This window comes from Fusarium odoratissimum (assembly GCF_000260195.1).
Source record: "Fusarium odoratissimum NRRL 54006 unplaced genomic scaffold supercont1.1, whole genome shotgun sequence".
Lineage (NCBI taxonomy): Eukaryota > Fungi > Ascomycota > Sordariomycetes > Hypocreales > Nectriaceae > Fusarium > Fusarium odoratissimum.
Window position 1 is genome coordinate 283,381 of NW_022158687.1, and position 25,572 is coordinate 308,952.

Genomic DNA, 25,572 nt, shown 5'->3' on the forward strand with positions numbered 1-25,572 from the left:
GGGGGGGGGGCTAGGGAGGGTGCCCTAGAACATCAAGCCATCGAAAAAAGATGTATCTTTTTGACTGCCAAGTACCTGACCCAGTCCGGCATTTGGCAGCGACTAGGGGTTGCCTTTCTGGCGGGGTGACTTGATCAAGGTCAAGGTGACTCGGATACTTTTCAGGTCAAACCAGACATCAATGCAATCCAGTCCATTCCCAGCCCATCTCTGTGCCATTTCGCGGGGTTCCGGGCTCTTAGTGGCCGTATTCAATTAACTTCCGGAGGCCGAGTTTTTTGATTGCCAAGTTCCGGGCCTGGCTTCATCGTTCCCCGGTATGTCTCTACCTACACCGCAACTAAAACATCGTATGGATGAAGGGATTGCTGGTCGAGCAGCAGCAGCAGATCAGCCCTAGTAACCAATACCGTATACGCACACACCGGGAAACTCAGCCCAAGTCTGTGCTCGTCGCAGGAACCCAATTCCCAAGCAGTTGGATAAGCCCAGTCAGCGGTCACCCCAGTGGATACTAATTAATGTGTTGCGGCACCGGGAGAGCTATCCGTGGTGCCCATGTGAAAGAGAGGTTGGATAGAAAGTGATTATAGTGTTGGGAGGCTCAAACACTGGTTATTGTTATCTAAGACGGTCAAAGCAAGGGATTTGAGGCCAAGGTGTTAATGAAACTGCAACACAGCAGATGTTGAGGAGGGGAGTGTTGAGAGACTGATAAGGTTTTTCAGTTGTGATTGTGATTGCGATGAGAGGGAATGAGATGGGAATGAAGGGGGTGTGGCTTGCTAAACCCTTCCTATTGATCCCTATCGCTACCATGTGGATGGACTGCGAGATAACCGGGCTTCTCGAAGGTGAAATTCTAGGGGACCTTGATGTCAGTCAGCCTCAAAATAGACATTGCCAGCTGTTTACTCTGATCAGACTTGTGGAACGACATTCGTTCATTGCATCTATTCAGTCAGCTTGAATCACTCAAAGTCTCAGTCTGATCAACTGCAAATCATTACCTCTCCCTCTGCTTATCAGATCTGCATTGCCCAGTATTATCTGCATATGTTTCCTGCCACTTCAGTAAGTCACACTTACACTCGCAGTTTGCAATTGAAGTTGCAATGTGCCTAGAAGAGTATCATAGTTGGTCCCGCTGTAAAAGGACGCTCCGCAGATATGCGTGAAGCGTCAGATCCCCCATGCATGTCCTTATCATCATGGATCCAGTTTGAATAACTATTGGGTAGGCTCATGATGCTTTAGGCAATTATTTAGAAGCCCCGCTGCGCCGTTGCTGCCAGAAGGTGGAGGTTTTCATTTAACCCTGCCGCTTGAGGGTGAGGAAATAAAACTGCATCATGCCTATGACTTTTGAGGAAGCTGTGCTGTCTGGTAGAAGTCAATGGCTGATAAGGCGCCTATTCAACCATTCCTAATGCTATATCTTGAGAATGTATGTCTCTCAACTTCTTAATTGTTTGTCCTCGAGTTCAAAGTTAGAGTTGCAAACTTTGAGCCAAGGCTGACGTATTTTGTCGGCCGCTTGGCGGAACCTATGCTGCGTTTCACAGGGATCATCAATGGGTCATTCTTGGGTCATGTCTTGGATTTTTCTTTCGCCTTGGTCACGTTCACCCTTTCATTCTCGGCTATGCAAACCGCAAGGGAGACCCACGTTTAGTTCGTGACATTTGATGGTTTCTGTTAGCAATTGGCTTTCATGATTGGATGCTTCATCTCTCTTTTGATGCGGCTGCTGAATGGTTTGGTTCCCCGACGAGGCTACACTGAAGAGACTAGGTTATCCCTTGACAGCAAAAGGTGAAGAGAACAATGATCGAGGTTGAGATAGAGAGAAGTGGCGTGGCTAAGGTTTCGGAATCTTTTGGTTTGGTTGAACATGGCGTATGCAGGTCCTTGTTGGTTGGCTAGGTTGGGTTCTCTCCTATGCTGATATGGTGAAGGTTGTAAGTCAAAGGCGGGTTACAGTTTCTAAGAATTAATCGAGCAACTCTCATTGCATGTAAATCACATATCGCAGGCAAAGAACTGCCCATCAACAACAAATCTCGTCATACTCTCCCATCATCGCACACGTATCGTTCACCCTCCATTGATGCATCTATCAAATGGTGTCTCTTAGTGCGGGGCTCTCTTTGGTGGAAATCCAAAAGGGTGTCATGTGATGCTTCGAAACTGGCCAAGATCATGACATCTTCGCAATGCATCCATGATGGGTGTTATTGATATCAGGTCAGGTCAGTTGCGCCGACAGTGCGATTTCATTTATGCACCGACCATAACCCCAGATTCTCTAAGCTGAGACCCCAGTGCACACAAGACAAGACATTGACATCTGGATGGTTTGGTATTGGTTCAGACGACAGACTCGGTCGACGGCTTACAATTTACATTTTTATTATCCATTACACAACATGTTGGCTTTGGCCAGTAGATGGAGAGTCTGGTGTCGTCTTGCCACGTCCGGTCTTGTCAGTCGCTAACCCCAGAGCACAGAGCTTCCTCATTCCATCATCATCATAGCCAGCTCATCAATCTCCGATGACACAATGAAACCCCCGAGACACGTTTTCTCAGCAACTCTGTTGAATGGCTCCAGCCCTGCCGTCCGTACCCCCTTTGGCGTGTTATGAGTTTTCTTTTTTTGCTTTGAGCTCGATCATATTCCCTTGAAATTGCTTTCATGGAAACGTGAACAAGCTACCATGGATCGCTTCATTTTCGAGTCCCATACCGAATGCCCATTGCAGAGTAGGGTATATCGCACGAGACGCTATTTCTTTCTTCTATTGTCACAATTGTGCGCTTAGCTTATATCCTTGGGGTGTGTTGTTAGACGTTGGATCGTTGTCGAGATATCCCCGCTAATAATATGCATCAGCCGCAAGAAAGAAGACAGAAGAGCCGAGTTCACATATGACTGCGGCCGCCAACGGTGCGAATACTTGCATGAAGCCATGGATGTTTGGTCTGCAACGTTTAATCGGTGGGATTTGTTTCGAGCCCTTGATCCGAAAGAGGCGTGCACTGAAACATCCATGGTTAGACCTTACCCTATATCGCTCCGGGTAAAAGATACTTTTGTTATCAAACCTCCCCTGTGCCCCGGACAAATTTACCGTTTCTCAAAACGCATGAATGATGAAAGGTTTTGTTCAACTGATGGAGGGAGACGTTGTGCCTGTTCGTATCATCTTGTTGAGCTACTGTAGCTTACACGATGGCGGCACGTCCCATCCCGCCGAAGTGGCTCTTGGGTCTCTTACACCAACACCAACACCAATTATCAAGACATGAATCCATGGAACAAGCCCTGCCCTGACCATCCTACCTCGATTGTCCAATCATCAAAGTCGCTGATCTACCCCATCTTTTAGCTAGACTCTTTTTTGTCTCGCCAAAGTCAATGCCACAGAGATGTGTATATCACTCTTCAGCCAATAGTTGTCCGTCTCTCAACAACGTGCCTCGACTTCACGTTCCATGACGTTCGAAAACCTCAACCTTCAACACGACCCGGCCTCATTGTCACCCCCGGCTTCAAATCTTTGAGTGACATGGACTATCTCGAATGAGACATGTCCTACGGCGTTGGCTCAGCGCCAATTCAGGGGAAGGAGAAGCGAGAAGCACCGTGGAAGGAGAACCGGCCGATCCTTTGGATATGTCGTGTGCTTCTCTGTCACTGTCACCGAAGACAGTGACTGAAGGGTGGCTATCAATGCAGGCCCTTCTTTAGCCGCTTCAACCGGGTTAAAGACCCGGTCGAGTGTTATCTGCTTCGTAGTAGGGCTCAACTCGGCCTTGCTCTGCATCAAGATCCCCCGCCTCATGGTATTTTCCACGAAAGACCTTGGATTCATGTTCTTAGAGATCTGCCAGTATATGGATACAAATCCACAAACCCACAGACTTCGTGGTCATCTGACTCTTGCAAATGGGTCTTCTCACCAAGCGCAACGTGCAGCTGGAGACAAGAGACGACAGCCCTAGCAAGGCAAGACCGGAATTACATCAAGGTATTGCGTGGATCTATACCTCAGATCCGACTAATAAGCTTCCTCCTCCAGAGCATGCATATTACCGTTCCCGGGACCGGACTGGGCGGAAAACTGCTCCACCCCCGATCCCGCTGTGTCACTGAGATATCCAAACAGCCCTGGCATCGAATCCTCAATTTCTCAACACGGACGACAAGTATTCCCCCTGAGAGATCATCTCCAGAATACGATTCCGGCATCTTGACACACGTTCCGTCGCTGCTTCTAGTCTACACCGAAACTTCCACTGGCCAAAGCTTTCAACACACTGAATCGTCGATCTAGCTCAACCCATCCACAAACAGCTCCCCTCGCAACCATGTGCCGCCAGGGGGCGTGTAATCAGGGCAAGAAAGTACTTCGTTGTACTACTTGGCATAATCCTTACATGCTGCCATTAAAAACACCAAAACGTAAGTTAAGTTAAGTTCAATTAGAGATTTGTGAGGCGCACTTTGGTTCCTGGCGAATCAGCTCCGTAACCGCGGGCTCATGGGCGATGAAAGGGAGACAGCATTACATGCCTTGCATCATGCACGTTTCTTTTTGAATAGGCGAAGGAACAGAGTTTTTATGCGTCTTCGTCATGATTTGCATTTGTAAGAAGCGGTGTCAGAATCGAATGCTACGAGGTACAGCTTGAGAAAGCTTGTCACCTCGTTTCCAGGGCCCCGGAATGTTGGGCTTGCACGTGGCTGGAACAATAGGGACTTACTTGACTGAGTGTACAATACGTAGTCGATGCTTTGTAGCTCTAAGCTGGTCCTGTTCTCCATTGACGCGTGTCGTAAATTCAATTTCGAGTTTGATAGTGTTGCCTCTGTAGCAGAGCCTGCGTGTCTCGTCTTTGCTACTCCGTCACTGACAACTATGATTCTGAGTATATGTAATATAATTTCAATTCGTGTTGAATCTACTTGAGGTATCTACCCGTTGTACGCCTGAGTGGTATGTGAACCTTTATATATGACTCCCGTAGTATGACTGTCGTGTCTTTCATTCCCTGTTCATCCTTAAACTCCTGACACGCTCGAGGTCCACGGCGCTCGGCATGAATGCTGACGCATGAAAATCAAAAGCCTTTTTTGTGAAAGTAGTATATCTATCCATAGGGGCAAAGCCCGTAATGAAATCCTCGAATAGTTGTAAACAATCCTGGTGATCCTTTCACCATGGACTTTGCTGGCCCTGAGTCTTCTGAGGTGACGAGTCGGTTCCACTAAGATTCCATTCGAAAACGTGGTCCATCTCACGGAAAACATCCTCGGCCATTTCCATGGGGTCCTGCGACTCATCGGACTCGCGATCGCTCTTAGTCGGATCCGCAGGAGGAGTCGATCGACGCAGCTGGTCTGCCGAAAGGAAAGCCTCTGCCATAGCATCTGGCATTGGACTGCCAACTGTACGCTGTGATTCTGATGGAAGCAAACGCTGTTTGTGACGGATAATAGGTCCCCGCGCCACGGCATCAAAGTGCTTATGGAACTTGTCATCTCCTGACGTAGGAAGTTCAGACATAGGAGTATCAGGTGGTGGTGAGCCTTGACGTCTCTTAGACGTAGATGGGCAGGGTGTTGTTGGGTTACTCGAATATCCCTTGGTCTCATGGGGTAGCGGTGCGAATGAGACTCGACGTTCAGAGCTCCTGACCACCCAAGGATTCTTAGTTGCGGAAGCCAGAATACCTTGCGTGCTTGGCATTCGAGCTCCCGATCCCCTCCAAACAGCGCGCTTGCTTCTACGAGAACTATGCCCTGGGGAAGTTGATCTGAAGGATGCAAATGACTTGACCGAGAATTGGGGCTCAGGTGTTGATTCTATGACTGTTGTGGCTGCCGCAGAGGCATCCTGTAGTGGCGTATCAGCTTGAGATGCAACGGCTGGTGTGTCTGGCTCTTCGACTGCTGTGCGATCCTCTATTTCGACAACAGGCGTCAGGGCCAGGGGTATTGTCGGCAGTTCGGCCATCTCGTTTGTCCATGGTGTTTGCTCCACAGGGCTGGATTCAGCCACGATAGTGCCCGTTTCCTTTGACTCTGACATAGGGCTGTCTGTAGATATCTGGCCCAGGCAAAGCTTATTATCAACCCATGGGGTCTGCTGTGAGAAGGAAATACGTGTGTCCTTTGGTGAGTTGGGCTGGCGCTGTTGCTCCAGCTGTTGCTCCTTGGCTGGACTATCGACAACGGTTGGTCTCACGTTCTGTAACGAAGGCTGAGGAAGACTCAAAGCTCGACGTGGAGTCGTCTTCTTGGGAGTAGATTGAACCGATGCTGTCTTTCGTCGACCACTGGGAGAGTTGGAGGCCTGCTTCGGTGGGAGAGATGCTCTTCTTTGGGGCAAGCTTTGATAGGACGGACTTCCAGTCAATTTTGCCAACTTTTCCCATGAGCTTTCAGGAATGAATCTCTTCTTGATTGAAGTTCTGAGAAGATACTCAGCATGAGAAGGTGTTGAGCTGTCATTGCCAAGTTTCGATGTTGTGGATTTCGATGGCGTCGTCTCAGCCTCGCGACGTCCTGTTAAGGGTTGTGGCGTCCTATTATTGATTGTTGTTGGGGATACGACTTCAGTGGCTTTCGCTTTGCCAACCTCTTCCTCTTCTTCGCTAGATTCACCCACAGAAACAGTGACGCTGCCCTCGTGGTTTTCAGTTACAGCCAGGCTGCTGGTGACATCGGCTGTCCCACCCATGTCCTCATCTTCTGACTCTGTGTCTTGTTGACATTCGCTGGGCATTTCTTCAGCAACGAGCACTATTACTTCTTCCGCTGACTCTTGACTAGGATAACTTGTGAGTTTCGAATCAGATGGCGTGGTGTCAATCATCGAAGAACCACTGGCGCTATCCGGTCGGCTGTGAGCTTCCTCAGAAATGTCGAATCCACGAAACTCTTTGCTTGAAATAGATGACAGAGGACTTGTCATAGCTATTTGGTCAATTTCCATCGCTGATTCTGAGTCTCGTAGGCTGCGCCCCTCCTCTGCTGGTGTAGTTTCTTGTGGATCGGATATGGTGCTGGCCATATCATTATTAGGCGATGACAGACCAGACCAAGTGTCCTCATCTCTGGACATGGAGACATCTTGGTCTGATGCAGCCCCAACATCCTGATTGAGCTTTGGTCGCATTTTGAAACAGAAACTGGCATCTTCTTGGGTCTCAAAAGCTGGGCGAGGTGTTGGATTGCTGGCAGCTTCACCTTGAGCTCCCAAATCAGCTGTTCCGGGTACAGAGCCTCGTTGAGGAACCGAGACTTTGCTTGGTGTTTGTTGGTCGGTGCTGTCTTGTGATGATATATTCGCATGTGAGTCCAGGACTGGAGTGTACTGTAGACATGATAAAGGTGACGACGAAGGCGCAGAGGCTCGATCCGACGTAACCTTATCGCAGGATAGTTCGTCCTCTGAAGTGGGTTGCTCATGTTGCGGCGTTGAGAAGAATCTCTTTGTCGCAATAGCGGAAGATGGCAAGCGATTGGGGACACTTGAAAAGGATGTGTTGAACGCCTTCGTAGCTGAGAGCGAAGGTTGATTTCGAGACGGGACTGGAGTATCAATGGAACCCGTTTCCATGACATCTGTTCGTCGTCGTTTATTCGCCAAATGTTTCAGCCATGAAGATCCCTTCGCTTTTCGCTTTCTCTCAGACAATGACCCTTGTGGTGTCGATGCCCAAAACTCGTCCTTCGGTTTCTTCTCAGCGTCCACGGCATCTCTCCATTCTCGGACCTTGGCCAGTTCATCTTCTTCCAGGTAAGGGTGTATTTCGGTCTCAGAAGTTTGGTTAAGGCTTTCTGGGCTCGGGAGGTGACATTCCAGACTATCACTAGCCGGCTGAACTGTCTCTGGTATAGATACGCTGCGTCTAACATTGGCGGACCTTTTCAATTTCCCAGGCGACGTCCTTATTATTCTTGCATTTCCAGCCGTTCGGTGCTTTGAACGCCAAGGGTTAACCCAGTTCGAGGACTTCGCATCAAACGGGCCTCGAAGCAATGCGGTCAAGAGGACTGGAGTTTTTCCGTCGAGAAATCGTTGACCTGCTGCTTCGATACGTAGCTTTCGTGATATGGGGTTGTCATAGTTTTCGTCGTCTGAACCTTCGTACAAGACATTTTCGGGGTCGCAAGTCGCTTCGCAGTAAATCGTGTCTTCACCCCATCCCAGAGCGAGCTCGTCCGCTAGAGGATCAGCGGTCTGGGCGGCCATGTTGATAGTATTGGAGGCTTGCGCCGTCCAGGTGGAAAATCGTTGTCTTTAAAAGCATATATAGCGTTGACCGACTGTTTGGGTGATTAGTCGTTCTATTGATTCACGATCCCTGTCTAAAGAAATGGAATGCACGGTCTATCACCAGGGAGACGCGCCCCGCGTCGTGTCACGTGGTGTCGCGTAAAGTGCTTTACTGTACGTCATGACAGTGACACAGAGCGAGGGAAGTCCATTCACAGTGGACATTCTTCTTCTTGATGAGCGGAATCGAATAAGAAACAATAGAGAAAGTGTTTGTATTCATCCTTTTGTTTATAATTGAAATCTGAAGACCATCTTCATTAATGAGGTGACAAAAGGCTTCCTGAAGACCTATGATTGCGCCAAACCAGGCCTTTCGTCCCATGATACTACTCCGTTTATGGGCATCAAGCTCATAACCCCAAAACTTTTTGTGATTTCAAGGGAGAATTCGATCCATTTACAGATGCTTTACCTTATCACCATGTCTAAGATCGTTCCAGATAATGGCCAGCGCACGTGATCCCGGCAGAGCCCCACCGTTGACAGAGCAACAGCTCTAACCGTATCAAGGACCCTGGTCTTGTTTATCTCGATTCTCCAAAGTCCAAAGCTCAAGGATACGCGCAAACAACGTCGTCTCGATCTGTATTTCGCATGTGCTTGTTTGTTTAAATATTTTGTCGAGACCCCATGTCTTAGTTCAACAGCCCTACTTCTCGCCTGTGATTTAATACATCTTCACCTCAGCATTCTCATTCCTCCCTCCTCTACGACTTTGTCTTTGAGTACCTTAACACTTGCAAAATAAAGACATCACCTCGCGACCCCACCAACCGCCGCTTATGATTTTTGTTTAGTTCATGGCTTCGCATTGACATTTTTACACTTTGATTTGCCCTTCTAGTGTGACACCATGGAGCACGCTTGGTTGGACTCATTGTCCGAGGATTGGGTTTCTCAGCCCAGATCTGATTCCTCCGCCGTTCAACTCCCCCCTCTGAAAGATACTGAAGAACCCAAGACAAAACCCAGGGAGACGCCGAGTAGGATACCGCGTAGAACGTTGGGCTCACGACCCCAATTGTCATCAGCTGCTCGCGATTCGAGCTTCAATATACTCAGCGAGCGCACTGCGAATGATATCAACATTTCGAGCCAGCGCATCGTTAGACCATCATCACAAGGCTCCAAATTCCCACCTGGAAGGTTTGCCAGTAGATCTGTGTCTGCCTCCACGACCGCATCTGTTGTTCATAACACTATTCAACACAAATCGTCACCTGGAAGGCAACAAGATACACCGGAGTGGAAGAGACGACTGGTGTACGGCGACGTTCAGTATGGCGAACAGCGCGATCTGTTTTGCTCAGCTGCGACCGGATTACAAGACATGTTCAGACCGCCCGACGCTTCAGGCGACGATGGAGACGAAGAGGGACGCCTGGAGTCATCTATGATGCCGTCTAGTCCACCATCATACCCCCAGCGCGTCGCCAGCAACGACCTCGAACCCGATCTGAGTCAACTCGACGAACTTGATGAACTCGAGGACCAAGAGCCATTGTATCCAAACGATGTTACACCGAGCCCGAGCCCCCGACGGGCACAAAGAGAGATAAAATACAAGCTCAATGTGGAAGATTCTATGGTGTCCAGTATACCTAGCCCCCGAGATGAAACCCCCTCAAGACATCGAGACGAGTCTTATCGCGATGAAGGCTGTTTAAGCGCTCCTTCTGAGACGAACGGTAGCGTTCGAAAGATTAGCGGCCAAAGCGTGATTCGCAACGAAGATTTCAGTCCCATTCTTATCGGCAAGCAGAGCGACAAGGACGGCAATATGGACTTTGCGCCCATTGAGCTGCCAGCAGACAGATTGAAGCAGAAACTCGAAGCCTTGCGCATTAATCAGATGCTTCTCGATCCTGCAGTTGACCCTAAGACGGGATTTGATGAGCCTAATCAGGAAACTTCTGCTACTCCTGAGGATACTGAAGAATATGCAACAAAAGGTGGATTCTTGAATCTTCAACGAGGAGGTCGCTCAGGCGATGGTTCATTTCGCTATCGTGATCTCAGCCCTGGCTTGGGTGTTGACACAAGTGGAATGCTTCCAGAGGAGTCCCTGCAGGCCAGCACTCCCAAACAGTTTCCTTCCATACGAACGGAAGTTACCAACCCATATCAAAACGACTACTTCAACATCAGTCCGTCCTTGCCGCGAGCTCCTTTCCCCAGTCCAGACAAGAAGCAGATTAATCCAGGCAGAAGCGCGCCATCTGCTGGAAGTCCTCTCAAACTTTTTGGCCCTTATGATACCTTTACCAACCAAACACTCCTTCGACGTATCAGTCAATTCGAGGAAGGCATGTCGGGTACGCCTTCCCGGCAATCCTCAGGATCTCAAGCTCCTCATGATCAGTCCGATATGCCCGCTCACGAATACGGAGACTCCATGTCTAGTCCTGCTTTACCGACAACAAGTCATAGACCCATCAATGGGAGATCTTTCAGTCGTTTTGGCCTTGGAGATCTTGAAGGATACGAGTTTAGTGAGGAAGTTTCTTATGTCTCTCAAGGAGATGCAGTCTATTCCGACAAGGAAAATGATGCCCCTCAATCACCAGATATTCCACCAGTTGAGTCAGTTCTTCAACATCCGGAGCAGGTAGCGTCTCCCAGTCCTGACGCCCAGTTACTTGTACGCAGACGCCGGGGCAAGTCCACATCATCATCTGGTAGCAAGTATCATAGGACAATCTCAGGTTCTAGTCACATCCACAGCAAATCTCTGAGTCCAGCAAAGGGTGCTCCAGGCAATGTCAATACCCCCAAACGCGATAGCGGATCAGAGGGTAAGAGACCTCGAACGTCTCCGTCCAAGGATCCAACGCCAAAGCGTCGCCGTACGCTACATCGTTCTGACATTGCCTTTGGCCGAGAGGATCGATTAGAAGGGGTAGAATCCGCCAGCCGTGACATGCAGTCGATTATGGGAAAGAAACGCAAGGATGCACGACCTAGTGAGTTCCAACTTGCGAACCCCAACGTGCTTGCAATGAGAAACATTCTCCGCCCACGCAGTCCTACGCCAAGCCGTGGATCGTCACAACGTAGTGAGCCGAACGAGACCATGCACTCGGAGGATGATATGACCCACGAAAAGCCGAAGAAGACTCTTATCCGGGCATTGCAGGAAGAGACTCTAGAATATTCTACGGAAGGCCATAGTGAGGTAGACCGCAAACCGTCTATTAGGACTCAGGACTTTGTCGACCAGGCTGCACAGATCATGGCCATGATCCGCAACCAAGTAAGACCACCAGGTCTCTCAAGTGTTGAAGAATCGGAGGCTGAGCATGGCACACCCGAAAGGGATGACCTCGATGACTCTTATCAGGAGTCAACGAATGAGCCCTTGTCTCGTCCTCCAAGCCGCGAAGGAAACCCCATGCCCAGACCACCCAAGCATCAGGAGGATCCAGAGCTGATCAAGCGGTTGAGGAAGTACCAGGAGTTCAGCGATATGGGAGACATCATTACCTTGTCTATGCGATCCATGGGCCTAGTCAAGGAAGCAATTCTTGCCGATCAAGAAGTTGAGCGGGAAATTGAGAAGGCGCCTCGCCAGCGATCAGAGCTGTCATACAACACTGAAGATGAAGTCATCAGCGATCCGCCCAACATTCGATTGTCAGCTGGCCCTGCTCATGATGCGCTGCCATCGAGCCCCTCACGCGACTATCACTCGCAGTCATCGGGGGATTCGACAAACAGAACCTATCCTACAACGTCCTCGCATGGCTCTGAGACCCGAAGAACTATCATGCCCGAAAGTGTGTCACATCTTATCCCGGATCGAGTGGGCAGTATGTATCTCGATAAGCAAAACAATATCTGGATCAAGAAGAAGGAGACACCTACGCGGCGGCCCATGAATATTCTTCCATCAGACAGTGAGGATGATCCTTTCGCCAGCATCCCAGATTTGTCTGTGGATTTGACGAGAGAGATGCAGAATCTCCATCTCACCACCGCCAAGAAGAGCAACGCGGCCGGCAGTCCAAGCCAGGCGAGGTCGCCCACCAGCCCATCCAAATTTGCAAAGTTCCAATCTGCTAGAGGCTTTACGACATTGTCACCTGATGGGCAACTGAGCCCGGAGATGAATAGCCTTGTCGGAGAAGAGTTCGAGAAGTTAGATGCCCGGGTAATGGAAGATTCCGAGCTATATCTTGAAGAATCTCGTCAAGATGAGAGCAGCTTCCACGACGACAAGGCTAGCAGTACTCCCTCGACGACCACCAAGAAACGTAACCTCACCATCACGTTCTCTTCGCCGGTCGCATCCATCATACAAGATGTGGTGGTGGCAGAGGATTTGGACAACCTTGAAGATGATCCGGAGCTTCCCAATGGCCATTTCAACAACAGTTCATCACCTAGGAAGTCACCAGGCCATGCCAGTATTGGAAAATCAGCGTTGAAGAACGGCGGTAATGGACAGGGCTGGAGTAACCGTATCCCCTCACGAAATGGCCCAGCATTTGTTCCTCGACCTGTTTCGCGGATTGACGAGCAAGACGAGGATAGCACAATCGAGCTTCCTATTGATGACCAGCGCCAAGTCAGCATCATTGGGGACACAAGCGTCGTCAGTCACAAAACACCCGACGGCCGCCGCACCAGTCTGAGCTTCGTTGTAAACCCAACACCAAACAACAACTTCTACCCGACTCCTACAGACGACAGTGTCATGATTGGTCAGAATGTCGGAAAGCTTTCCCTTAGCCCTTTGTCTGAATTTACTATCAATAATACGGATCAGTCGTTCGGCTTCGAGGTCAGCTATGTCATGGGTCGACGGCATGCAGCCACTGGAGATGGTTCCAAGAAGGTCATGTCCATGACGATACGGGAACTTGTGGACAAGCTTAGTGAGGTTGAGCCGTACGAGCCTTACTGGGAAGACATCACAGAACTAGATCTTCACGAGAAACGTCTTGGAAGCCTGCACATGCTAGACCAGTTCTGCGGCAAGCTGGTGACACTGGACGCTTCCAAGAATGCACTGGGACATTTGGACGGTGTGCCGCCTAATGTTCGGCAGCTAAAGGTATCCCAGAATATGCTGACCGAGTTGACATCTTGGGATCACTTGATGAACCTTCAGTACGTGGATATATCTGGTAACGAGGTCAAGAGCCTTTCTGCTCTCAAGGGTTTGGTACATCTGCGAAGCATCAGGGCCGACAACAACCAACTGACGAGCCTTGATGGCCTCGATGCCCATGATGGACTGCTGTCTCTTCGAGCCCGAGACAACTTGATTGAGGAAGTTGATTTTGCAAGAGTTAAGATGGAGCGCCTCACTGAACTCGATTTGGGAGGCAACCGAGTTTCATCGATCCGGAACCTGGAGTTGGCTCCCGCTCTGTCACGCTTGAGGTTGTCCAAGAACAAGCTTACAAGTTTTGTGGCGCCATCATGTATCAAGACACTTCGTCAGTTGGAACTGAGCGATAACCAACTTACCTGCTTGGACGTCAGTAATTTGCCCAACTTACACTCAGTACATGCTGATCGCAACCGCATTACTGAGTTGAGTGGCTTCAGCCGAGCTCGAAAGCTTGATAGCCTGAGTCTCAGGGAGCAGCGGGCAGATAAGCCTCTCGACCTTGGCTTCCTTTCTTCAGCTTGCGAAGTCCGCAAGCTTTTCCTTTCTGGCAACTACCTGGGCACCTTTGAGCCCACAGTGGACTTTCTCAACTTGCAACTCCTTGAGCTCGCCAACTGTGGGATTCAGGCGTTGCCAGACAACCTTGGTCAGCTGATGCCTAACCTCCGAACGTTGAACATTAACTTCAACGCGATCCGAGATTTGGAACCGCTCCGGTTCATTCCACGACTCAAGAAGCTCCTTGTGGCAGGCAACCGACTGGCTGATTCTACCATGGTGACGGAGTTGCTCATCGACTTTCCACATCTCACTCAGCTTGATCTGAGGGACAATCCTATCACGATTGGTTTCTATGCTCCAACGCAGATGTTGGTTCCTGCGGATCGCGAGGGCTACATTGACCCGTTTATGCTGCCTGACACAGATGTCGAGCGAGATCAGCTGTTCTCTAGTCGACTAGACGAGATGACCAAGTTACGGCGACGACTACACCAAATTGTGTTTGTGGCAAGTTGCAAGAGGTTACGAAAGTTGGATGGGGTCGGCATCGACCGAGAGACGGTCCTAGCCAAAGACGCCGTGTTTCAGACACTGGTTGCTGAGGGCCTGTTGCCGGATGAGACACTCGTGGGTGAAAACTCTTCACCTTGCAAAGATGTAACGGTGGAAAATGAGACAATGGGGACGATGCGAAGCAGCCGTTGGAATGCAGAGGACAGCTTTGCCTAAGGGGCATTACAAAAGTGTATAATTCAAGAGGCGAGAAGGGGGGGGGTTGAGCTGTGCATATTTGAATGAGGCGTTTGTGGAATGTTTTAATTGGTTTTGATTTCTTTTTTTTTTCTCAGATCAAGGGAGCGAGAGGCTAGGGAATGGCCCTTAAAGGGGTAGGAAAACGGATTATGAATGAACATGGCATTGCCAGGCTGGATTTTGGCATTGGTAGGAGTTCATGGGTTGACTATTACGAGTAATTATCCTACATAGCTTATGGGGACATGAGCTGTATGAATACATACATGGTATGAGAAGTCATGGATATTGAAGCTGCACTGAAGATTAAGCATTGCAACAGAAGTGAAAAGCAGTGAAGTGTCGAACAATTAATACGAGACGCATTGACAAGGGAGGTCTTAGCCTGGTCTGTCATGCGGATGATGCTGTAGCCCAAACGCGTCCACTCGGTAAAGTATCAGGTACAAAACGGTAATCTTCAAGGGTACCTTGTAACAGAATATTAATTGGCTGCAGGATGAAGTCACGCTGATCATGGTGCAGCCTCATCGACGTCAGAGATACGCACTCCATTTTGGGAGCTTCACTAATAAAGTTACGAAGCTTCTATCAAGGTTGTTCAAGCTCTCAAAGCTGGACAATGGTCGCGTGATACAAGGTACGGCAAACACTTCTGACTCTTTTCTTTCCTTCCAGTAGAAACAAGCCACATTGTATGTGTTTTACTGACGAGTCAGACATCAGCATCCTTGCTGGGCTGGGGTACGAAATGTTCTGGAATTGTCCAGGGTGCGGGAATCTTCGGGCTGTTGGCCAGGCGTAGTCTAGCTGGGATGGCCCTGGAGATGAAATCTATCTCATGTGCACGAGCTTATAAGTGATCATGTCTGAGCTCAGCTTTTTGCGCTGGCGGTTTTGTAGTTAAATAACAAGCTTTTTTTCGTTGGTGGTGGTGCGGTGCCCCTTGGGCTTGAAGAAAAGGGAAAGGGAACCCAACCGGTGGAGACGAGCGTCAGGTACCCTTTTGATATGAGAGGTTGATAGGAAAATAGTGTATTTGTTAAAACAAAGGAGTTATCTTGGCGTGGTTGTAAATTAGGGAAATCATTTGTCTATCAACGTCCTTTCATCTTGACGTTGGGTTTATCGCTTCTTTTCGGTTCGGTATCATCCATCAATGCCTGCTAGAAATTCAGGGCGGGTTGGTGCGGTAGGGCGACTTGGGCTCCCTAAAGATGATAGATGATGCCCTGGGAGCCAATCAGTTTTGCGGAGGAGCAACAAGCCCGGACGACCTAAAAGGGCATAAAGCATCTGGACTTTACCCAAGTGCTGGGGTTACAGGTACAGATACTTTGAAGAGGCGTAGCCTGGTTGCTCTGACTCTTTCTTCATAGGTGGTAATTTTAAGACATTATTCAATGGTTGCAAAGACAACAGAATGTTTTTTAATGATTTGCTTTGACTGCTTTTCTGATTCAAAGCTGCTTCCAGCTTCTTCATCGCAATTGTGTGAATATTGTGATATCTTACCTAATATCATATCGACAGCTTCCATTCATCCCCATGCAAAAGCACATGTACCCAGTACAAACCCCTCGGTTGCCTTTTCGATCGCACACCCTCCCTCGTCTGTGCAACCCACACCCTTCATTATTGATTGATTGATTGATCGATTGCTTGCTCTCTCGTTCTCTCGTTCTCCTCCTCTTCATCTTTTCTCCTAGCATTTTGCCTGTCTTGTCCCTAGACAAGCATAAACCCCAATACGATTCGATCCCTTCAGCTATGGCGACGGCCATGGAAGCGGCCGACCCTATGTCGTCACTCCAAAGGTCCGTCTCCCAGCACAGCAGCGCCTCATATGCGTCACACGCCTCTCACGTGTCCCACACCTCGAACCGAAGCTCCAGAAGCAACCGAAGCGCAACTGTCAGAGGCCCTCGCGGTCGAAAACGTCCCAGTCAGCCTGTTAGCTCTGCGAGCAGTATTGCTGCTAGCGACAAGAGTCTCACAAGCTTTCCTAGCTTCTCACCTGAAAGCCCAGGCAATGATCCCCTCAGCGGACAAGACGATGCACCCGACGACACTCCCGTTCCTCCGGTTGTGGCCCCGGATGTTGGGCGCAGTTCGATAGTTGATCTGACTGGAAGCTCAGATGTGCGAAGTGCCTTGTTCGAAGAGGATCACCCGGTGCGCAAGGTTCCGGGCTCGTTACATAACGCCGATGACGAACATCTTCAACGCTTGATATCGCGGCACGGCGCCATTGGACTGGTCAGACAAATATCCGAAGACCTCGCACAACGAGATGCCCAGATCGCCAATATGCGCCGCCGCGCTGATGAACGAGAACGGGCCTTGCGCAAAATCATTCGAGAATGCGGCCTCTCTAACCTGGATCTTGAAACTCGCCTACGGACTGTTGAGGCTGAGCTACGCGCGGCCAATAAGGGACTCCGGAGAGAGGATACTGGATTAAGCGACCTCATGAGTGATGCGATGCAAGACACCGTAGTGGCTACTGCGTACGGCGAGACAGTCGCTAAGGGCTCTACCATCCGCGCAAGCAGCCAGTCTTTCAGCAACCCTAGCGAGAACGGCAGCGGCAAGGGCACGTTAAAGGGGTGGAAAGATTATCTCTGGGGCTCTGGAACCGCAAAACGAGGTAGCCGTACGAACAGCATGAACGGCGAAGGAGTGAACCCTGCGACTGTGATTCGATCGCACTCTAGTATGGACCGACGACCAACGCTGCAGGAGGATCTCTTCAACCCTCCAGACACGCAATCTGCTCGAAGTCCAAGCCGTGCGTCAAGTATTCAATCAGGCGCAACCGGCGAGCGCAAAGCATCGTCATCGCTTGCAAGCATGGCCCTTCGTTTAGTGGCGGGCGGAGCTATAAGTACACGCGAGGCTGAATCTAGAGGCCGTGCTACGAGCACTACTTCCAACAAGGGTGATTCTCTCCGAGCTGTTTCGACTACAAGCAGCCGCGCGGGTCAGTCCCGAGCAGTGTCGATTGCTGGTGGTCCCAAGGCTTTGATGGCGATGCGTAAAGCGACTCCAGGACCATCTGCTCAAGGGTCAGGAAGATCACAAGGGCAAGAAGCGTGGGATAGCATGCGAGGCAGTCCTCCGGATAACTTATCATCTCGACAAGAGAGCTATGGGCCTGTGGAGATGGATGCCATTCGATCGCCAGAGTCACAGCCACCGACATTAACACATATTTATAACAACTTTCCGAACAGCGAATATCTGACGGACCGGTTTGGATTCATATACGACCAGCGACGCAAGAAACGACAACGCGAGGCGGCGCAGGTGGCTCGACATATTCGTAAGGGCAGTCGAACAGAGATGCTTGCAAACGGCCGAGGTGGCATCTCACCTAATGCATTAGAGGATCTTCCCAGCCCCAAGGGAAGTGTGTCGAGCGAGGGACGTCCTGAGAGCCTGAACAGCATGGAGGAGCGTAACGCGGAAGAGGGCAAAGCTAAGAGATGGACGGATTATCTCAAAATCGCAACGTTTCCCACCGAACTCCTCAGTCACACACCAAGCATCGCGATACCATCAATCGAGGTCATGGAGGGAGCTCAAACACCTGAGCCAGAGCTATACCCCACCGAGCCTGTCAAGCCAGTAATTGTTTCAACCAACTCTGGTCTTATTCCATCAGCTAGCACAACTACTGCAGTAGACAGTGAGACCTCACAGCCCTCTCAGTCTGAATCATCCATCGCACTCACCAAGGACGATACCGAACCTGTGAAGCTGCTCCTGCAGCAACTGAGCGATGTCCACGATGCTCTTCAGCGTGAAAAGACAGTTCGATGGAATGACTTTCTTCGAAAGGTTCGCGCGGAACGCAAGCGGGAGGGCGAAGCCGCTATTGCTGCCGCCAAGTCAGCTGCTGATGCTCGCTACGAACAACCTGCCATGATCCTTCCTGAAACCCGAGTTGCCGATGGTGAGATGATTGGAGTTTCAGGACTTGGCGTCAAAGGAAAGGTTGGACGAGCTAAATGGAACGAATTCAAAACCCTGGTTTTGGGCGGTATTCCTGTCACCTATCGCGCCAAGGTGTGGTCAGAATGTTCAGGAGCTGCAGCCCTTCGTGTCCCTGGATATTATGAAGACTTGGTTGCTCAGACCGGCGAGGACGACGATGCTGTTGTTGTTAGTCAGATTCAGATGGACATCAACAGAACTTTGACGGACAACATCTTCTTCCGTAAGGGACCTGGTGTCAAGAAGCTGAACGAAGTCTTGTTGGCGTACTCCAGACGCAACAAGGACGTGGGGTACTGCCAGGGAATGAATTTGATTGCTGCCAACTTGTTGCTCATGATGCCTTCTGCTGAGGACGCATTTTGGATTCTTACTTCAATCATCGAGAATATCCTTCCTCATGGTTACTACGACCACTCACTCATGGCCTCCCGCGCAGATCAACAGGTGCTGCGACAGTATGTTTCAGCAATTCTTCCCAAGCTCTCAGCACATCTCGACTCTCTATCCATTGAGCTCGAGGCCTTGACTTTCCAGTGGTTCCTCTCCGTCTTCACCGACTGTCTAAGCGCCGAGGCTCTCTTCCGCGTCTGGGATGTCGTCCTCTGCACCAACGACGGCAGCACATTTCTCTTCCAAGTCGCCCTGGCCCTCCTCAAGCTCAACGAAGGAAACCTCCTGCAATGCAACACACCTGCCGGAATATACACATACATCAGTCATCAAATGACAGAGCACGCCATCAGCATCGACGGTCTTCTCCAAGCAAGCGAGGGCCTACGAAAGGTGATTCGTCGAGAAGACGTTGAACAACGAAGAGAAAAGGCTATTCAAGCCGAAAAGGATATGCTGATGGCTCGAGATGGAGACTCAGCTCGAAGCAAGCCCACAGCCGAGACGGAGAGCGAAACAGCTGCAACTCAATCGGGAGAAGAGTAAAAAAAGAGCCAGCACTAAAAAGTACGAGATAAGATAGAAGGTGTGATTGGATCAAGGATCTTTTTTCCTTTGGAGTTTTCTTTTTGTGTCTCAGAAAGGCCATGATACCCACACCCCTGAACCCCCAAGCATAGACGTGGTTATTGTTCAGGGGGAGTTGATGCATTACGACGTTGGGATATTATCGAATTAGAAAGGTTGCGAGGCATTAGCTTGTTCATATATGAAGAGTATAAGAATAAATACGAAAAGAATTATCATTACTATTTTCACATGTGTCCTATGATGATGTGGCACTTTCGAGGAAAACAGAATATCCCAGCTATCTTCCTTCTACTCATCTGTCTCTGAATTCACCCAAGGCTACAAAGAACTTGTAAACAACTTTGAGAAATATATAGAAGCCTCAGAAGAACACTAGTACAAGGTTTAGGATCAAAAACCCAGGCTTAGGTCATAGAAGCATAAGCTTATCGGGATGGTCATTCACAAACGTCAAGAGCATTATTGTAAGGATTACTCAAGCCTTTGGATTGAAAAGCTAAACATAAGTTAAGAATAGTCTAAAGTCGTCATCCCTCATGTCAATAAAAGTCCCATCTCATACTCTCCGTTTTGGTATCTAATGCACTGCGATCCTCTCGTTTTCCTTGCCATGGTCCTCATCGTTGTCCTTGCCATTCGCGCTACCATTGCCATTCTATGGTTTAACTGTAGACATCTTTCTCGCATTCTGTTGCATGAGAGCATCTGCCACCATAATCGCCGCCATTCCCTCGACGATAGGGACAGCGCGAGGCACAACGCAGGGGTCATGTCTTCCCTTAGCAGCGAGAACACCCTCGCCCGAGCCATCGTAAAGTGCTGTGATCTGGTCCTGGCTGATGGTGGCAGGAGGCTTGAAAGCGACTCTGAAGAAGATGGGCATACCATTGCTGATACCACCCTGGATACCGCCGGAATGATTCGTCTTCGTTTGGAGTCTGGAGCGAGGAATGCCTGTCCTCTGGGTGGCGGCGTCGAGGGCAGGTGCTGGCACGAAAGGATCGTTATGCTTGCTGCCAGTCATCTCAGCACCATGGAAACCGGAACCGTACTCGAAACCCTTGACAGCGGGAATAGACATCACACCGTGGGCAAGGCTAGCCTGGAGCTTGTCGAAGCAGGGCTCGCCAAGACCAGAGGGCACATTGCGGATAATGCAGGTGACTGTTCCACCAGTGCTGTCGTGCTGGTCGCGCAGCTCTGCAATGCGAGCCTCCATGGCTCGGCCAATGGCGTCATCAGGGCATCGGACTGGGAGGTATTCGTCAACCTGTTCGCGGGTGAGAGTCTCGGCGAGGCTGAGGAAGGCAGGATCGGTGCTCATGGCTTCTGTATCAGCGAAAAGCTTGATGGTTCCGACAGAGCTGACAAAGGCAACAATCTCAATGTTGTAGGCCTCCTTGAGCCACTTCTCGGCAACAGCACCAGCGGCCACTCGAGCAATAGTCTCGCGTGCAGAGCTGCGACCACCACCTGACGAGGCCTTAACCCCGTACTTTTCGAGGTAAGTCCAGTCTGCGTGGCTGGGACGAGGGTACATGTCGATGGTCTTATCACCGTAGTCCCTTGGTCGCTGATCCTCATTGGGGACGGTCAACAGAATCGGTGTTCCGAGAGTGACGCCATTTTCGGTGCCAGAGTTAATGGTGACGCGGTCCTTCTCGTTACGAGGCGTGGTGATGGCCGATTGACCTGGTCGACGACGGTTCAGCTGAGGCTGGATATCGGCCTCTGTGAGGTCCAGGCCGGGAGGGCAGCCATCGATGATACACGAGATAGCCCTTCCATGTGACTCGCCAGCACTGTAAGACAAAGAGATGATTGTTAGCTGGACGGTTTGTCGATGGTGGGGTAGAGCCATGGACGGGCGGGAGAAAATAGAAACTTACGTCGTCACGCGGAAGATTTGCCCAATGCTGGACATGATGATTGTAATGTGTTGATGATTGAGTTGATGGTAGGGAAAGATAGAGTGTTTGGTTGATGAGTTTTTTGTTTGGGCAAAGGAAGAAGAAAGATGGCGGCCGTTGGAGAATGGAAGGGGAAGATATGAGGCTGTTCTTGGTCTGGAGGGGGACTTCGTTCCTGCCGATTTCGGTCCAAATTTTTGTGCGTTTGGAAAGCGCGGGGGAGGGGCAACACGGTAGATGTTTTGTTAGAGATCTGATTGGCCAGGGAAGATAGCCTCAGTTGATGACTTCAGAGGATCCCTAAGAATTATCAACTCTTGTAGAGTAGACGCTAAGTTGTCAGATAAAAAACATGAGCTATTAGATAACTTAGAAAGACCGTATTATATACCTGTCATTAAGCGACATCGGGGCGCTGTTGCTGTGACTCAATTGATGTTCATCCATGCATCTGGTCTGATTCCAAAAAGTCTGGATAATCGCTCTTCCGCTGTAAAGTCAGAGCCAATAGCTGTAGCTTCAGGGGCATACCACTAAAGCCAGATACCCAGATCCAAATACCTCAGTGAACATTCTCCATCTTAACGGATACAAAACGTCATGTCAAAACACATCTCGATCCAGATTATCAATCAAGACCTTTCCTCACTCGGTACTTTCCTTTTTCTGCAAGGCACAGCAATCTCACTGGTTTGGATGTTTCCCAAACCCGCACCCGCTACCGTCCGTTGCGGAACTGAAACTGCCCCTAAAATTTACAGGGCTTTCAGCGCCCTATTTCCGGTGCGCGGCGGGGTCAACTTCAGTTGGAGTTTTCCGTCTCCGAGGCTGAGAACAACCGAACGGTTGTTTTCTCAACTCTTTTGCTCATTGGATACAGTAGCTTCAACGACGAATCTCATCCATTGCCTTGGATAATACCGTATTTCCGGTCCAACTGCATGTCTATCTGTGACTTTATCTTATTAATTCCCAAATTCTATTCCGATATTGGCTCTTGCCATCATGATGCGGCCCAATCGCTCGTTTCTGGGCTCAACGCCTCGAAACATATCACGACATTTCCCCTCATTATCAACCATATCAAGACGCCAATTCACCGATGCAGCATCTCATTCATCCAATAAGATCCAAGTATACACTTCAACTTCTCGTGATCCCTTCCTGAACCTCTCTGTTGAGCACCATCTTCTCCAGAAGACGCCCCCAGAGTCGACCATACTCTTCCTCTACACCAATGACCCCTGTATTGTCTTTGGTCGAAACCAAAATCCATGGATGGAAGTGAATCTTCGAAGACTGGCCCAGTTCCGTAATGATCCTGCCAGCGTAGGTTGGACTGGTGGACCAGTGCAGCTCGTCCGTCGTCGTTCAGGGGGAGGCGCTGTTTTTCACGATGAAGGAAATGTCAACTTTAGCGTCATTTGCCCTCCTGCAGTCTTTGATCGGAACAAGCACGCCGAGATGGTCGTAAGAGCTCTCTCATCTCTTGGAAGGCCAAATACGCGTGTCAATGAGCGACACGACATCGTTATAGATATCCCTGATGATCCAATCGGCACCTACAAGATCTCAGGGTCCGCATATAAACTCACTCGTCTTCGATCTCTCCACCACGGAACATGTCTCCTCCGCAGTCCAAACCTGACCAACATCTCAGGCATGTTGCGTTCACCCGCTGAGCCATACATCAAGACTCGTGGCGTTGACAGTGTCCGCAGCCCTGTCCGGAATGTCGGGATCGAGAATGCTGCTTTCGAGGCTGCCGTTGTGGAACAGTTTGCAAGCATGTACGGCAACTTTGATGTCCGGGAGGTCATCAGTGACAAGGTACTTGAGACGGATAGCATCAGCAAAGGGTACGAGGAACTACAGTCGCGAGACTGGATCTATGGCCAGACACCAAAATTCACCTTCTCAACTTTCCCGTACGAGGAGGACCCTCGAGAGCGTCCTCAACTAGACTTTGACGTGGGTGACACACAGCTTGGCAGAGGCATATGACAAAGCAACTAACGAGAACATAGACTAAGCTTCGTTTCGAAGCTAGACACGGTGTCGTAGACAAATTCACAGCCGAAGGTCCATCGTCTCCCGCTTCAGAAGATGGTCTGTCAGCACTCACATCATCATCCATCTACAACGTCTCCAGCTGGGGCGCACAGCTTTCCCAAGCTGGCATGGCTGATGGCGATGCGGCAAAGGTCGGGCCATGGATGGACGACATCTTGGGAGTCGACTTCACGAAACCCCAACAATAATGCCGCCGTTCTCTGAATAGGCTGCAACATGGTACACGAAATGTCAGAGAGGTCAATACGAGCAATCTCTTCCGTGCTGTCCGTCTCTTTCATACACCACTTCATGCTCCGAGCATTCCATTATTTTGCCCGGTTCTCATGTCATGTCTCACTCAGAACGCGAAGGCGAATCCGAATAGATCCGGTGACTGCCTAGCCTATTGGTTATAAGTAGCATATGAACTTGACACACCATAGTGGGAATGCCCACACACCTTTCGGAGCAGAAGACAGCAAGGCTGGCTGAGCCTCGCACGCGTCGCGTTCAATCAAAAAGTACGCGTTGCACTTTCTTCGCCGCTTCACGGTCTGGGCCATACCTGGAACCAATATTGCTGGAAGTGAGCAACAGATTCCGGTGTCCAGCTGGTGGGAAGCTCGGGGGCAGCTAAGAGCATCACATGGCTTGTCAGCCGACCTAGGGTCCAGCCCATCCATCACGCATCAAAAATTCCCAACATCCGCAGCCTCTCGACAGTGCAGTCTGTGCTCAGCACCACCTCCCTCAGCCTCCCGCTGCTTGATAGGTGACAATCTTCATCCTGCCTTGCTTCCATATCCGGCGCACTGTCTAGATCTCATGATATGACTGGCTGGGTGGTTTTGACAAAGATCATTGTGTGGCTGCTAATAAAGCAGCTGCTTCTGCGGTGGGGATTGTGAGACACTTGGCAAAGGTATTGGAATCAGATCACGGACTGCCGTGGCTGCCACGTACGAAGCGGAGGAAAGGGGGCAAGACCCCGAATGATGTATGGGGTTGCAATCTTGAGCATCAGCTTGCTCGATAGCAGGTTTTTCTAAACAAAGATCGACAGCCTTACGAAACAGCCGGCAAAAGGAGGCACAAGGTGCAAGAAATCTCCGGTATTAAGCTCTCTCTGCACTTCCACGAGACGTGAACAGTTTTTGGACAAAAAGAGCTGAGGAGATGTGGTGAAAGCGTTGGTCTTGTCGTGGACTTGTGAAATCCTATGGCGATATCCTTTAGAGTTTGTTTTGTATATTAGCCTTGCTCTACAAAAATGTCCGGATTCTTGTTGCAACCCCTTCGGGAGTCTCTTGAGATCTTGAGATGGAGTGTACTAATCCACTCATAGTCCAAGAACATGGGCTCCGAGACATGCATTGATGATCTCGCGTGGTGATTGCGACTCTATCGATTTCGTGAGCAGCGCTTAGGTTGTTCCGTTTTAGTGTCCTTACCAGAAAGGCGGTGTCAGGAGTTAACGCTGTGATGATTGTAAGATAGAGTCCATCTCTTACGGGCGCAAAGTTGTGATGAGAGCTGAGTGGCTTCCGCTCTCCTGGGACCCTGGACCCAGACTTTGAGTTAGGGCTGATCTGATGTAAGTCGTGTACAGCAGATAAGGCAGGCTATTGTAATATTAGATATTCGTGTTTTTGACTTGATTCAAGATTCTGAACTTACCCTGTTCATTCGGATGTCTTACCATGGTCATGTTGACCTAAATACGGATATCGTCGACATTAATCAATACGACCCTGAGTCGACTTGGGTGATATCCGGATTCGTATCAACGCAACCCTCATGAGACAGGAGACTATTCCTAAAACTCTTGAGCAAATCGATAGTTGATCTGGGGGTACGGTAGCCTGTGAGTAATCGATCAATCAATCAGTCATTAACC

At 49.8% G+C, this 25,572-nt stretch overlaps 5 protein-coding genes across 5 annotated transcripts; 3 read left to right on the plus strand and 2 right to left on the minus strand.

The window, feature by feature from the left end:
- Positions 1-4,930: 4,930 nt before the first annotated feature.
- Positions 4,931-8,414, minus strand: FOIG_00126 (uncharacterized protein). The gene has a single exon (XM_031196125.1). The coding sequence runs from the start codon at positions 8,265-8,267 to the stop codon at positions 5,223-5,225; it is 3,045 nt and encodes a 1,014-aa protein (XP_031071892.1). The 5' UTR covers positions 8,268-8,414; the 3' UTR covers positions 4,931-5,222.
- A 496-nt stretch (positions 8,415-8,910) lies between these two features.
- FOIG_00127 (uncharacterized protein) lies at positions 8,911-15,095 on the plus strand. Its single transcript, XM_031196126.1, has one exon. The coding sequence runs from the start codon at positions 9,208-9,210 to the stop codon at positions 14,701-14,703; it is 5,496 nt and encodes a 1,831-aa protein (XP_031071893.1). The 5' UTR covers positions 8,911-9,207; the 3' UTR covers positions 14,704-15,095.
- A 1,170-nt stretch (positions 15,096-16,265) lies between these two features.
- Positions 16,266-20,018, plus strand: FOIG_00128 (uncharacterized protein). The gene has a single exon (XM_031196127.1). It carries the CDS (start codon positions 16,498-16,500, stop codon positions 19,663-19,665), a length of 3,168 nt encoding a protein of 1,055 aa, XP_031071894.1. The 5' UTR covers positions 16,266-16,497; the 3' UTR covers positions 19,666-20,018.
- Positions 20,019-20,144: 126 nt separating this feature from the next.
- On the minus strand, positions 20,145-21,752 carry FOIG_00129 (chorismate synthase). Its single transcript, XM_031196128.1, has 2 exons — positions 21,600-21,752; positions 20,145-21,512 (listed from the first exon to the last, which is right to left on the minus strand). The coding sequence occupies exons 1-2, from the start codon at positions 21,632-21,634 to the stop codon at positions 20,366-20,368; spliced, it is 1,182 nt and encodes a 393-aa protein (XP_031071895.1). The 5' UTR covers positions 21,635-21,752; the 3' UTR covers positions 20,145-20,365.
- Positions 21,753-22,415: 663 nt separating this feature from the next.
- FOIG_00130 (lipoate-protein ligase A) lies at positions 22,416-24,970 on the plus strand. The gene is made up of 2 exons (XM_031196129.1): positions 22,416-23,591; positions 23,648-24,970. Exons 1-2 carry the CDS (start codon positions 22,626-22,628, stop codon positions 23,879-23,881), a joined length of 1,200 nt encoding a protein of 399 aa, XP_031071896.1. The 5' UTR covers positions 22,416-22,625; the 3' UTR covers positions 23,882-24,970.
- The last annotated feature ends 602 nt before the right edge of the window (positions 24,971-25,572 follow it).